The sequence below is a fragment of the Priapulus caudatus genome, unplaced genomic scaffold, assembly GCF_000485595.1.
Source record: "Priapulus caudatus unplaced genomic scaffold, Priapulus_caudatus-5.0.1 Scaffold688, whole genome shotgun sequence".
NCBI lineage: Eukaryota > Metazoa > Priapulida > Priapulimorpha > Priapulimorphida > Priapulidae > Priapulus > Priapulus caudatus.
The window spans coordinates 49,619-61,436 of record NW_014577749.1 but is presented as its reverse complement, the minus strand read 5'-3'; the positions used below and the strand labels follow the sequence as shown (position 1 = coordinate 61,436).

The 11,818-nt window shown below is 43.6% G+C and overlaps 2 protein-coding genes across 2 annotated transcripts in view; both read left to right on the top strand.

Annotated features, from left to right (window-relative positions):
• LOC106812799 (protein jagged-1-like) overlaps positions 1-623 on the top strand; it is a 25,481-nt gene extending 24,858 nt beyond the window's left edge. The window contains exon 11 of the mRNA XM_014816774.1: positions 433-623. Within this exon, the coding sequence (XP_014672260.1) occupies positions 433-606 (174 nt within the window). The 3' untranslated portion in view covers positions 607-623. The remainder of the gene's footprint in view (positions 1-432) is intronic.
• An 8,725-nt stretch (positions 624-9,348) lies between these two features.
• Positions 9,349-11,818, top strand: part of LOC106812798 (tubulin alpha-1 chain-like) — an 11,875-nt gene continuing 9,405 nt past the window's right edge. The window contains exons 1-2 of the mRNA XM_014816772.1: positions 9,349-9,455; positions 10,871-11,093. Coding sequence (XP_014672258.1) covers positions 9,453-9,455; positions 10,871-11,093 — 226 coding nt within the window. The 5' untranslated portion in view covers positions 9,349-9,452. The remainder of the gene's footprint in view (positions 9,456-10,870; positions 11,094-11,818) is intronic.

The following is an 11,818-nucleotide window of genomic DNA, read 5'->3' as shown; positions in this document are numbered from 1 at the left end:
CGTGCTGTCGTGATGTCATGGATCGTGCTGCGTCGTGGTATCGTGGCTGTCATGGACTATCGTGCTGGTCCATGGTAATCAGGCTGTCATGGTGATCGATGCTGTGCGCTGGTATCGTGCTGTCATGTATACGTCTGCTCATGTGTATCGTGCGTAATGGTTTGTGCTGTCATGGTATCATGCTGTCATGGTATCGTATATCTAAGGCACGGTAAGAGTAAGCAGGCAGGTCAGCCTGGAGAAGTCGATGAGGAGAAGTACGTATGGAAACATATTTCAATGAACGTGCGCAGTAAATATCTACGAAATAATACCGATCTGTGAATTATTATTATTAGTTATATATTATTATTCATTATTACATCATAACATTATTGTTTTATTATATTAATAATAACACCTCTAAACCTCCTCCTCTGCGTCTCGTTGCAGCCAACAAACTTTTCGAACCCGATGTACGACACGATGTACAACGAGGGAGGCAAGAAGGCGCGCCCGAGCGAGGAGACGAAGGGACTTCTGAACTCCGCCCCGCACGGCGCGGGCGATACCGGCAGCGGCGGCGGCGGGGGAGGCGGCGACGTGCCCGACCTCTCGTTTGCGTGAGAGCGTCGCGGCGCGTCCGGGGCGCGCGACGACGCACGCCTACCGCGCGGGGGAGCGACGTACGATGAACGCACGCGGAACGTACGGTGAACGTATGCGGAACGTAAGGTGAACGTACACAGAACGTGTGATGAACGAACGAGGAACGTACGATGAACACACACTGAACGTATGCGGAACGTACGCTGAACGCACGCGGAACGTACGGTGAACGTATGCGGAACGTAAGAGGAACGTTGTCGGTTTCGACGAACTGTGATGAACGCACGTCGTGGTCGCGCGCTACGAACGAACGACGCGGGTGTGAAAGACGCCCGACGCCGCGGGTAACGTGCGCGCTACGACGAGCGTAGGTAAAGCACCGCGAACAAATGTAGTTGACGATGACGTACTGTTACGTATAACTGTTACGATGATCGTAGGGCAAGTTCTACGAACACACATAAGTCAAAGACACCCGACGTCGCGGAAAACAACAATCGTCGGTTAAGCTCTACGAAGAAACATAGGTGATAGACACCCAACACTGCGGTAAAGTGCGCGCTACGACGATCGTGGATGAAGCACCGCGAACAAATGTAGGAATAGAGGACGCTCGACATCGCGCTAGGGTACTTACTACGGACAAACAAACATAGGTAAGGAAGCATCACGAACAAACAAAGGTGCGTGAAAGAGGTCTGGCGTGGCGGCGTCTCTCCTCGGATGCGGACGGTTACCACGGCGACCGCGGTCGAGTGTGATGCGCGACAGAATCATGACACACTCAAGGTCGCGGACACTCAAGGTCGTGACACGGACAGCCCCCCTGGTACAAACCTCGTTGTCACCCGCCGTCGAGCCGTTGTCAACCGCCGTCACGTGCTGTCACCTGGGCGCCGTGTTTCGATCCGCGTCGTCGTCGACGACGTCACCCAAGATGGCGGCCGTCGCCGTGGCGACGATGCCTCGGCGGTCAGGTCGTCTCTCAGTGAAGCCGAGGCAGTCACGGAGACATCTGCATCGCGGATTGAACGACAAGATGGCGTCCCGCTATTCTACTCTCGACAACGACGGCCTCTGTTTGATATCGGACGTCGTCGCGGCGAATCTCCGTGAACAAGCGAACGTCGATGGGCGAAGCGAGGACGGGGGGCGCGTCTGCAAAACGCGCATCTGATTCGGCGACGGATTTATTTCTCGATTATTTTACGAAAAAGCCGCAAAAGCTTTTTTCGTAGCCGATTGTAAATCGCTCTCTCGCTCTCTCTGTCTGTCGATCGGTCGGTGGTGCTCGTGAAAATGTGCTGTAAATAAATATATTGCCATGTAACTCTTCCCCCAGCCCCCCCCCCTCCTGCTCTCCGCGCACACGTTAGGCATGCCCGGATTTTATTCTTGGGCGGGCTGGCGGGCAGGGGTTCCCCTTGCTCCATCGCGTGCTTGTTGCTTGTAAGGTAGGATGGGAGCAACTGCTTTAGAAAGGCATACCCATATTATTATAATGTCACTGTGAATGCGCGCGTAGTATGTCGGCCGAGCGAGGGAATCGAGCGAGCACCGAGAAGAAGGGTGTTCTTTTTTTGATTTTGACATCAATTTTTTTGTACAGAATGTCAAGTGTGATCATATCACAGGCTAAAGCTTTCTTTGTGTCGATCGATCGGGGATTGTATGATAATAGCGCCGTGCGGATCTTATATAGTCGCGATACGAATCTCAACTCTCGTTCCGTTTCGGTGTGGCTTTTCGCTTCTGAATATATATATATATATATATATATATATATATATATATATATATAGTTAATGTCGTCCAGGAGTGTTTTTCTGGTTGATGTTTTCGACGAGATCAAAGTCAAACCTGCGTTTGCGGCCACCTCCGTAGAGAGGCCACCTGTTCGTAACGGCCACTTTTTGGCATTTTCCTTGAATGGCGGTTGTTAGCTGAAACCACCTCCATAGAACAGCTGCCTGTCCGCGAAGGCAACTTTTGCCGCTTCCCACGAGTGGCCGTTATACGCAGGTTTAACTCCACGTGCCTGTGACCAACTATTTGGTCCCCCACCCAGTCTTAAATGTTAGTGAAATGTTGTCGTTGTTGTTGTCGTTATTGTTGTTATGGTTGTGCGATATGCGTTGTGGCGCGCGCGCGTGCGTGCGTGCGTGCACATCTACGCGTACGTGCGTGCGTGTGCATCTACGCGTGCGTGCGTGCGTGTTTGTGACACGCGGATCTCTCTTTTTTCTCTCTCGATATGTAGCGAACAGATCTACGCCAGCTCTTTATACACACATGTAGATACTTCAGCTAGCGGCGTGTGTCGCGGTGATGACCTGCGGCGATTCGAAAGGCCCGTGAACCGTGCCCACGCGCGTGCACGTCATTTTTTGATGGTTTTTTTGCCGCTATTTTTTTGCGCGCGCCATCTTTCGGCAACCCCGTGAAACGTCCGTCGCTGGCGGAATATTTTTCGGAGGTGTGTTTTTTTAATTATTACTACACAGCCAGAACTTTTGCTCATTCTCTCTATCGTAATTGTAATGCTGGGTTTACACTACCGACTTTATGTTGGCGAATTGGGCGAGATGGACCAATTTCGCAATTCGCCAACTCCGAGTTGGCGAAAATAGAACATGTTCTAATCTCCTAACTAGTTGCTATCGATTTGGTTGGTCGCGCAATTTTTTCGTTTACACTGCAGATTGTCGGTTGTATAGTTGGGAAGTTTAGTGGGTTTAATTCGGCAATTCGCCAACATAAAGTCCGTAGTGTAAATCCAGCTTACGTGTTCGCGGCGCAGTACCGTGGTTCGGTCGTGAATTTACTTACGTTAGTTTTTTTAGTTTGACTGCAATCCATGGAAAACCGCGCATATTAAAGATGATGTAATCATGTTTTGAGCGGCAGTAGACAGATCTATGCTTAATTGCTCTTTTTAATTAGTGATCTCACCACGCGATGACTATGGATTGTATGTTACTGCGGTTTGGGCGCGTGTTCCCAGTGGTGTGTGTTGTCCGATTGTACCTACTGTCCCCCAACACTTGTAAAGGGCTGGTGGCAGATTCCGAAAATAAAGTTCCTAGATACAACGTATACAATCGATTTTTTTTTCGTCGTTCCCTTTCTCTCTTTTCGCTGCGTTTCTGGATCTCGCTAGAGCTGCCATGCCTATGTTGTTCTGGTACCGTTCCCCGATTAAGGTTTTAGCTAAGATTTCCAGTATAATTTCTTCTAACAGAGAAGTAGTGGACTCAGAATTTTAACGTTTTGTGAAGTTTTTGATATGCTTCCGTTTCTTTGCGCGGAGTTATGGTAAACTAGCAGGAAATTTCAGCGAACGGAGATTTGCGAAGTTGCTATAATTTCTTCGCAGTTTTGCGGGAAACATTGCTTTTTGTGAAACTGTAAAGTAGAGTACCATCAAGAGGGCGTGCGTTTTAGTAAACCTGCTCGTTCACTCACTAAACATCCCACATTTGAACCCACCATTAACCTTATATTTCGTGAGACGTTTGACCCACCATAGTAAGCTATCACATTAAAAGATTCTGTCCACATATTTTCTATTGTATAGAGAGTTGTGCTAGCGAGCGCCGAACTCATTTATTTATTTTTTCAATTTTCAGCCGCATTTTATATCTTCGTTCCGCGTGGCGGACAAAGACGGTCGTAATTGTGTTTATATGAAAATCATTATCTGCCAAAGTAACCGAGATTACAGTGTAAAAAATCTGATCGGTTAAACACGTACAGTTGGTTATTCTTTGCATATTTCCATATATAGTTTCCATATAATTTCACTATATGCTAGCCGGAAGTCGTGCATACTCGAGTCCGTATCGCTCGAGAGTGTTAACGAATGTTTCATTGTCTACATGACCATGAACATATTTATACAATGCATTACATTATATACAAATTGATACAATACATTTGTGTAGATACGTTCATGATCGTGGCGCGTGATTTGAAAACAGTTCATTGGCAGCTGGCAGTGTGACGTCACTCCGGCGCTTAGCTCACAAAATACGCGTAACTATATATATATATATATATATATATATAGTGATGAAAGGTTGTGCGACTGCGCGTGGTGTTATTAACGAAAATGTCGGTCCTCTTTTTTTAATTACTTACTTTATTTCTTACTGGCCCGTGGCGGACATCTTGTCTCGCGTTTTCTCGCGTTTTCTCGCACGTGTGAACGTTACTAGCCCGCCAAATCTCGTAGTAATCTAGTGACGTAACGACGGCGATGACGTTACCTGACACGTGACAACTGCTCTGAATGACTGCGATGGAATCGACCTATCTGGATGTCCTTATTGAACGACCAACAACCAATACGCATTGCGATCACGTTATTAGTATAGAGATCAGTGGTTGCGATAGAAGCGTTCTAAAAACACTGCTTAGTAACGAAGTCCCCTAAAGTCGACAATTGTAAAAAGCCATTTCCGAAACACGAAATCGTGTCGCCAATGTCGTCCTGGCGTAAAACAATAAAATATATATAAATATAAATTAGGTGAGCTTTACCAACCTAGCAACAGTAACCAAGGCGGTGGCGCCTATCTTGCTCAGACGGATGGGTCGATTCTGTGAAATTATGGGATAGCGTCGCCGTATTATGTCTATACGTTGTATCGAGAGTAAGATACTAACAGAGAACGTGAAATAGAGTGTAGCGTACTAGTGAGATTTGGTATCGAGTAGTAGTGAGATAGAATAAGAGTATCCAGGGATAGAGTATAGAATTGTAGTGAGACAGATAAGAGTAAAAGGAGACATAGGGAAGATAGTAACAGTAAATCTATTATTATCTTGCTCTGAATTGTATGGATATGTTCATGTTATTTATACGCAAAGGTTATTGAAAGCTAGCTGTCTCCAAGAACCATAGGTGACGCCAGTTCTGGTTGCTTCAGCCGGAGTTCTACCGCTTTGTTATAACCTATATACAAGGTAGCAATGCATCTGTTCAAAGACGTATTCATTTATCATTGTATTTTGTATCAGTCCAAACGTCCGCGCTATATATACATAATAGAATGCTCACTTTTACAGTACCGCGTATATATAATAGTTTGAATAATAATTGCGCAAGTAACTTTGTGAAGTTATGGAGAAATATATAATAGCGGGAGTAAACCCTCTTTCTGTTATTTTATTATTTTAGTAAATAATAGACATGATGATGATGATGATGATGATGATGATGATGATAGCAGTCATAATAAATAAATAATTATAATGATGTAACGATTTTTCTGCACAGCTGGAGGAACGGGCGTGCGACTAACAGCACGTTACGTATGAGCTGTGTGGTTGTCGATGGTTGTATGTAGTGTACATTGCGCTTCCAGATTTTATTGATATAGGTATATAGCTACTGTGTGTCTTTGATTAATAATTACACAGCTGTATCTGCTGATGGTTGGCTATATGTTCATGTGTTTAAGGTAGGCGCAAGATGGCGTCATAATGGTTGACTCTTTTCTGTTTTACTCATGATTAAATCAGCAGATTTTAATAAACAACTCGAGATTTCTTGATCGTTTGTGTTTATATCTTTTACCGGCTTAAATACGCCGTATACGTTTTTCTGCGTTGTTTAAATGGACATTGATTAAATGGTAATTTACATTAAAAGTAAAAACTGAGTAAATGTTGGTGCATTGATGTTTTTCTGCACAGTAAATTTTCCATCGTCCAGTTCTTTCGGTTTTCCTTTATTGTTATTTTAGTGATGAGAGCCACAGCAACGTAATGGGTTACAAAAAATCAATCTGTTTAACTTCACGTATTTTGAAAAACACATCGTAAACTTGGTCCATCGCCTTAGTAACGGCAAACTTTCTCGTCAGGAACATTTATTTAATTCGACGGCGGCAGCTCTGCATTCTCTGCTATGTTCGTTTGTTGTTCGAAATCTTTTAAACGTCATTATTCGTGTTAGGAGATACGCAGTGGTTCGCATGCAACTCCTAACCGTTCGAAAGTATCCATCCTTCAATAGAGTGCCGGATAATAGAGTCAGATATTCCTCAACCTTCAGCTGTTAAAAAAGTAGCGACCCTTGAATAGAGTCTGAAGAATCGAATCGGATATTCCTCAACTTTTAGCTGTTAGAAAATAACTCGCCCTTATGAAGTACCTGATAATCGAGCTGAATAATCTAACAACCTTTAGCTGTTAGAAAATAACTCACCCTTATGAAGTACCTGATAATCGAGCTGAATAATCTAACAACCTTTAGCTGTTAGAAAATAGCTCCCGTTTAAAAGAGCATTGGATAATCCTCAACCTTTAGCTTAAAGTGATTACGTCACCATAAATAGTAAAAAATGAAAAAAATATTTCTACTTTTTCACAAAATATAAGTAATTCTGTTCACTTTTTATGGTTAAATTGCTGCATTATACTTCTTATTTTACTATATTGTTCGATGTGAACATACACTCGTGACGCATACATAGCCCATAGCAAGCAATATAATATCAAATATAATATCAAACATAATATCAAATCGTCCAGGTTTTTTGGATTTTTAACTAGTTGAGAAACAATCTTACCACGTAAGAATTTGACGATACGTTTAGTCCCGTTAGTTCTTACTTTTAATGTAAAAAAATGGCAGCAAAAATTTTACAAATTTTACCATAGAAAATTCGTGACGTAGTCAATCTAACTAGTAGATAGTAACAGTAGATAGAGAAATTGTTTTTAAACAAAGTGCCGAATAACATAGCTCTCCGAAAACTGTTACCTCTAGGAAGCAATATTTCTTATTATGGGAAATCAATACGTATAGAAAATAAGTAGCCCCCCCATATTGTCGGCTCAGCATTGCCAGAACTAACATTGCACTGTACATACGGTGAATGTATGTATGGTCAGGTATCTGATGTTTTATAATATTCCGTATTATGGTAAATCGATATGTATTGAAAATAAGCAGTCCCTATATTGTCGGTTCAGCATTTCCAAACCTAGCATTGCACTTTACATACAGTCATACCTGTATATGATTCTCGCTAAAAGGGCCCCTATAATCGTCCTTTGTATGCAGGTGGTCGTTCTGTAGAGGTAAGGAACTTCACTACTGTCACTGAAGGTAACCCCCAAAATTCAGGTAACCGTTCTCCTCCCCCCCTTTTTTTCTCCTATTCAACCTTCTTCACCTCCTTCTCCTTCTCCTCCTCTTCTTCCTCATCCACCACCACCACCACCAGCAGCAGCAGCAGCAGGGCCAGATTTAGACATGTGGAGGCCCGTGGGCAGCCGTCATTTGTGGAGGCCCACCCTACCTTAGAAAGAATACTAAAAACTAAAAGGTAACTATACATAGATACATATCATGTGTATAGGGCTATCTTGCAAAATAAAAACGTTAACTGCAATAAGAGAGAGAATATTGGCTACGTTGAACCGTTGGTACGTTTCCCCCTGTAGTTGACTATACCATTCACAAACAAATACAATATGGGTTATGCCGCTATGTCTTACGTATGTAAGATGTAAAATGCACCCAATAACGGTTTGGTTTTGATTGATACGGGTTGCGTGCATGTCATTCAGGTCAGCCTATATTTTTCCGTAACAAATTTTTTTTTAATCAAATATGTAGAGGCCCCTGGTTTGTGGAGGCCCGTGGACCGCTGCCCACTCTGCCCACTCCTAAATCGGGCCCTGAGCAGCAACTGCCCTTCCTCCTCTTCATCTTTTTTTCATATAGCATGCTTCTAGTATCAGTATAGACAATAGCGTATTAAGTATACTTAATACGCTCTTGGTATAGATATATATGCGCATTTTGTGACATGGATTGTTGACGCTATGACCAAACTCCTAAGAGCACCACAATGCAATACCTGTTCAACCACAAAGGGCAATCTACGCCACTAGGTGGCACTGTTTAATTGCTACTGCATTCAGATCAGAAAATCTTTAGTGACTCACGTACGCAAAGTACGTGCGCTTGTACGTACACGTGCGCCAAGTTTCGATCACCAAAAATTTCACAATTCATGAGCTTATCCGCCTTGCCATATATATTATATTACATTATTAAATCCTCCGTATGTATTACTAACGCATACTATGTAATATACAATACCATACAATGTTATATTTTACAACATTGTTCGATTATTTACATTTGAATTTGAACTCGCTATTATAGGTGTTGCTATACAGTAGAAGGCGTCCATAGGCTGCAGGCCTGAATAAGCATCGAACAGATATTAATTAAAAATACTCACACTGTTACTGCACTTACAAAACATACACTTTATTCATGTTAAATAACTACAGATTCATGCTCTATGCTCCCCTCGAAACTTTTGCCAGCTCTATGATGCGAATTTCTACCAAGTTATCTGAACACATTTTATACACAAAAAACACCAACCGGTGACTGTGGCTACGCCACCTGACGGAATGTCACGAATACACAACAAAAATAATTTTACTTCTAATGCTTTCTCCACGTCCACTAGGCATCCACCTTGCGTGCATAATGCTAATTATTGCACTCTAGTGCCGAATTTCGGCGAAAAAAAATGCCAAAAAAGGCCTTTTCTAGAGACGAAGTAGTGCAACGGTGAACAATCGCGGACGCTTACTGTTACACGCCTCCTTAAACACTGTAGCGAGATCGATTCTCCAGCGATGCCACGTGGCGGCGCTGCGACCAATGGCGTGAACGCGCTTGCGAAGCCACGCCCACCGCGAAAGCCCATATATAGGGCGTCGACGTTCGTATTTTCGTTAACCCTCCGAGATCGGCTCCATAATTGTCGTATAAAGGAGACTTTCGCCAGCATCTTCTTCGGTCGCTCGCTCGCCATCATTGCAAAATGGTAAGCTGCTTCTGTTTCTCACCAACTTATTAAAGACTACGACATTGTTGCTCCCGTAGTACCATAGATGGATTATTAATTAAATGTAGTAGATTACGGTAATCGCGAGCTTTCGCGGGGCGGCGTCAGAAAGGGGGTTTTCGCGGGCGGCCTTTTGATCTGTATCATTTTAAAGACGAATTGCGCTCCCTCGTTCGCGCTTCGAAATGTTCGAGTCACAAATACAGCAGCTGCGTGCCCTCTAGCACTAGTAGTAGTAGTACTGTACCCAGGCAGTTAACCGCGAAGAAATACACACTGCAAAGCGGAGGCACTACGATTATGTAATAGCTACTATACATAACGGTTAACAGCGGCAGTACCGCGCGGTATCATAATGATGATGTCATTGTTACCGGTGACGAAGAAAGGCATGATGAAGATGTATAGGACTGAACTTGGAGTAATCATCCGAATGATTCATTATTCATTGGTCTGAACAATTCAATTTGACATTGAAGGTCATTCAACAGGTCATTCAACAAGGTCATTCGATCAAGGTCATTCAACAGACATTCAAGGTCTGAACTTGCGTGTATCATTCAGAATGATTACTCCAAGGTCTGAATCAGGTTTTATGTGATACCGCAGTGGTTTAGCTCTTGTGTTTTACGGTTTATAACACGTATTAATAATACTGCTTTTAACAGTCAAAGACCCGATATACTGACAGCGTCGTTGTAACAGTGTAATTACTTGTAATTAATTGAATGAATTGTCGAAATTTCTACCTAAAAACGCGGCCGTACAGTAAACTTATTGAATTCACACGGTTCATGCATTATGTAGGTACTGGATACACGCAAATTCTTTTTCGATAGACCATGTATACCTTTTCGCTAGTTTCTTTATTGCTTTGTTAATCATGTCTCGGGCTATGGTATATATTACTGTTACCATCAGAAGTGAACAAACCTGCAGGCACCGTATTACCAACAACGTAACAGTCATGGGCTGTTTGTGACACACAAATATACCAAGATATTACCACCCCTAGTAGGTATCTTCAGTATTTAGTTAATAATTTTTTAAATTATATCTGTTGAATATAACCCCACTCCTTACAATCATGAACTTACACGGCAATAGAGATAACTATATATATACGTGTCAATATCAATAATAAGATGATAGTATACACGCGATACGACGATCCACTACTGATAATAACTCGTGCGAGTTCTGTTCTCTATTTGTGTGCATTTCTTTGAATAATAATTTAAGATAATTTTTTAAATAGAACCAAACATAATCATAATCGATATAAATAGTTTATCAAAAGCGACAGAAACAATACATAATACATAGAAAGAAAAAAGAAAATAGAAAAAATAATTTATTTAAATTTTTATTTTCCCCTCTCTCTTTGTCCGCAGCGTGAATGTATTAGCGTACACGTCGGCCAGGCTGGGTGTCAGATGGGCAATGCATGCTGGGAGCTGTACTGCCTCGAGCATGGCATCCAGCCAGACGGTCAGATGCCTAGCGACAAGACGCTTGGTGGCGGCGACGATTCCTTCAACACCTTCTTCTCTGAGACGGGAGCGGGCAAGCACGTCCCACGCGCCGTCTTCGTAGATCTGGAGCCAACCGTCGTTGGTTAGTATCTAGATGGAGGGAGAGAGAAAGAAGGCGGTGAGGGAGAGATCGAGAGAAGGGTGGGGGAGAGATCGAGAGATGAGAGGAAGGGGGGAGACGGGAGCGGGCAAGCACGTCTCACGCGCTGTCTTTGTAGACCTGGAGCCAACCGTCGTTGGTTAGTATTTGGAGAGAGAAGGGGGCAGAAGGGATAAAGATAAGAGGAAGGAGGAAGGGAGAGACGGGTGAAGGACAGAGGGAGGGAGAGAAGATGAGGAAGAGAGAGAGGGGGAGAAAGAGAGGGGGAGAAAGAGAGGGGGAGCGCGAATCCTGCGCGCCGTGTTCGTAGACCTGGAGCCAAACGTCGTTGGTTTGTATTAGAAGGGAGGGAGAGCGAGAGAGATAAGGAAGGAGAGAGGGAAAGGACAAAGGGAGGGAGTCGGAGTGAGAGACTGCAAGAGAGAAAGAGAGTGTGCGAGAGAGAGAGAGAGTGTGTGTGTGAGAGAGGGGGAAGAGAGAGAGAGAGAGAGAGATGGGAAACGAGAACTGGGGAGAGAGAGAGAGTGTGTGTGCGAGAGAGAGAGAGAGAGAGAGAGAGAGAGAGAGAGAGAGAGAGAGAGAGAGAGAGAGTGTGTGTGAGTGAGAGAGAGATGAAGAGAGAGTGATGGGGAACGAGAGATCTGGAGAGAGAGAACTGGAGAGAGAGAACTGGAGAGAGAGTGTGAGAGAATTTCGTTATGTAGAAA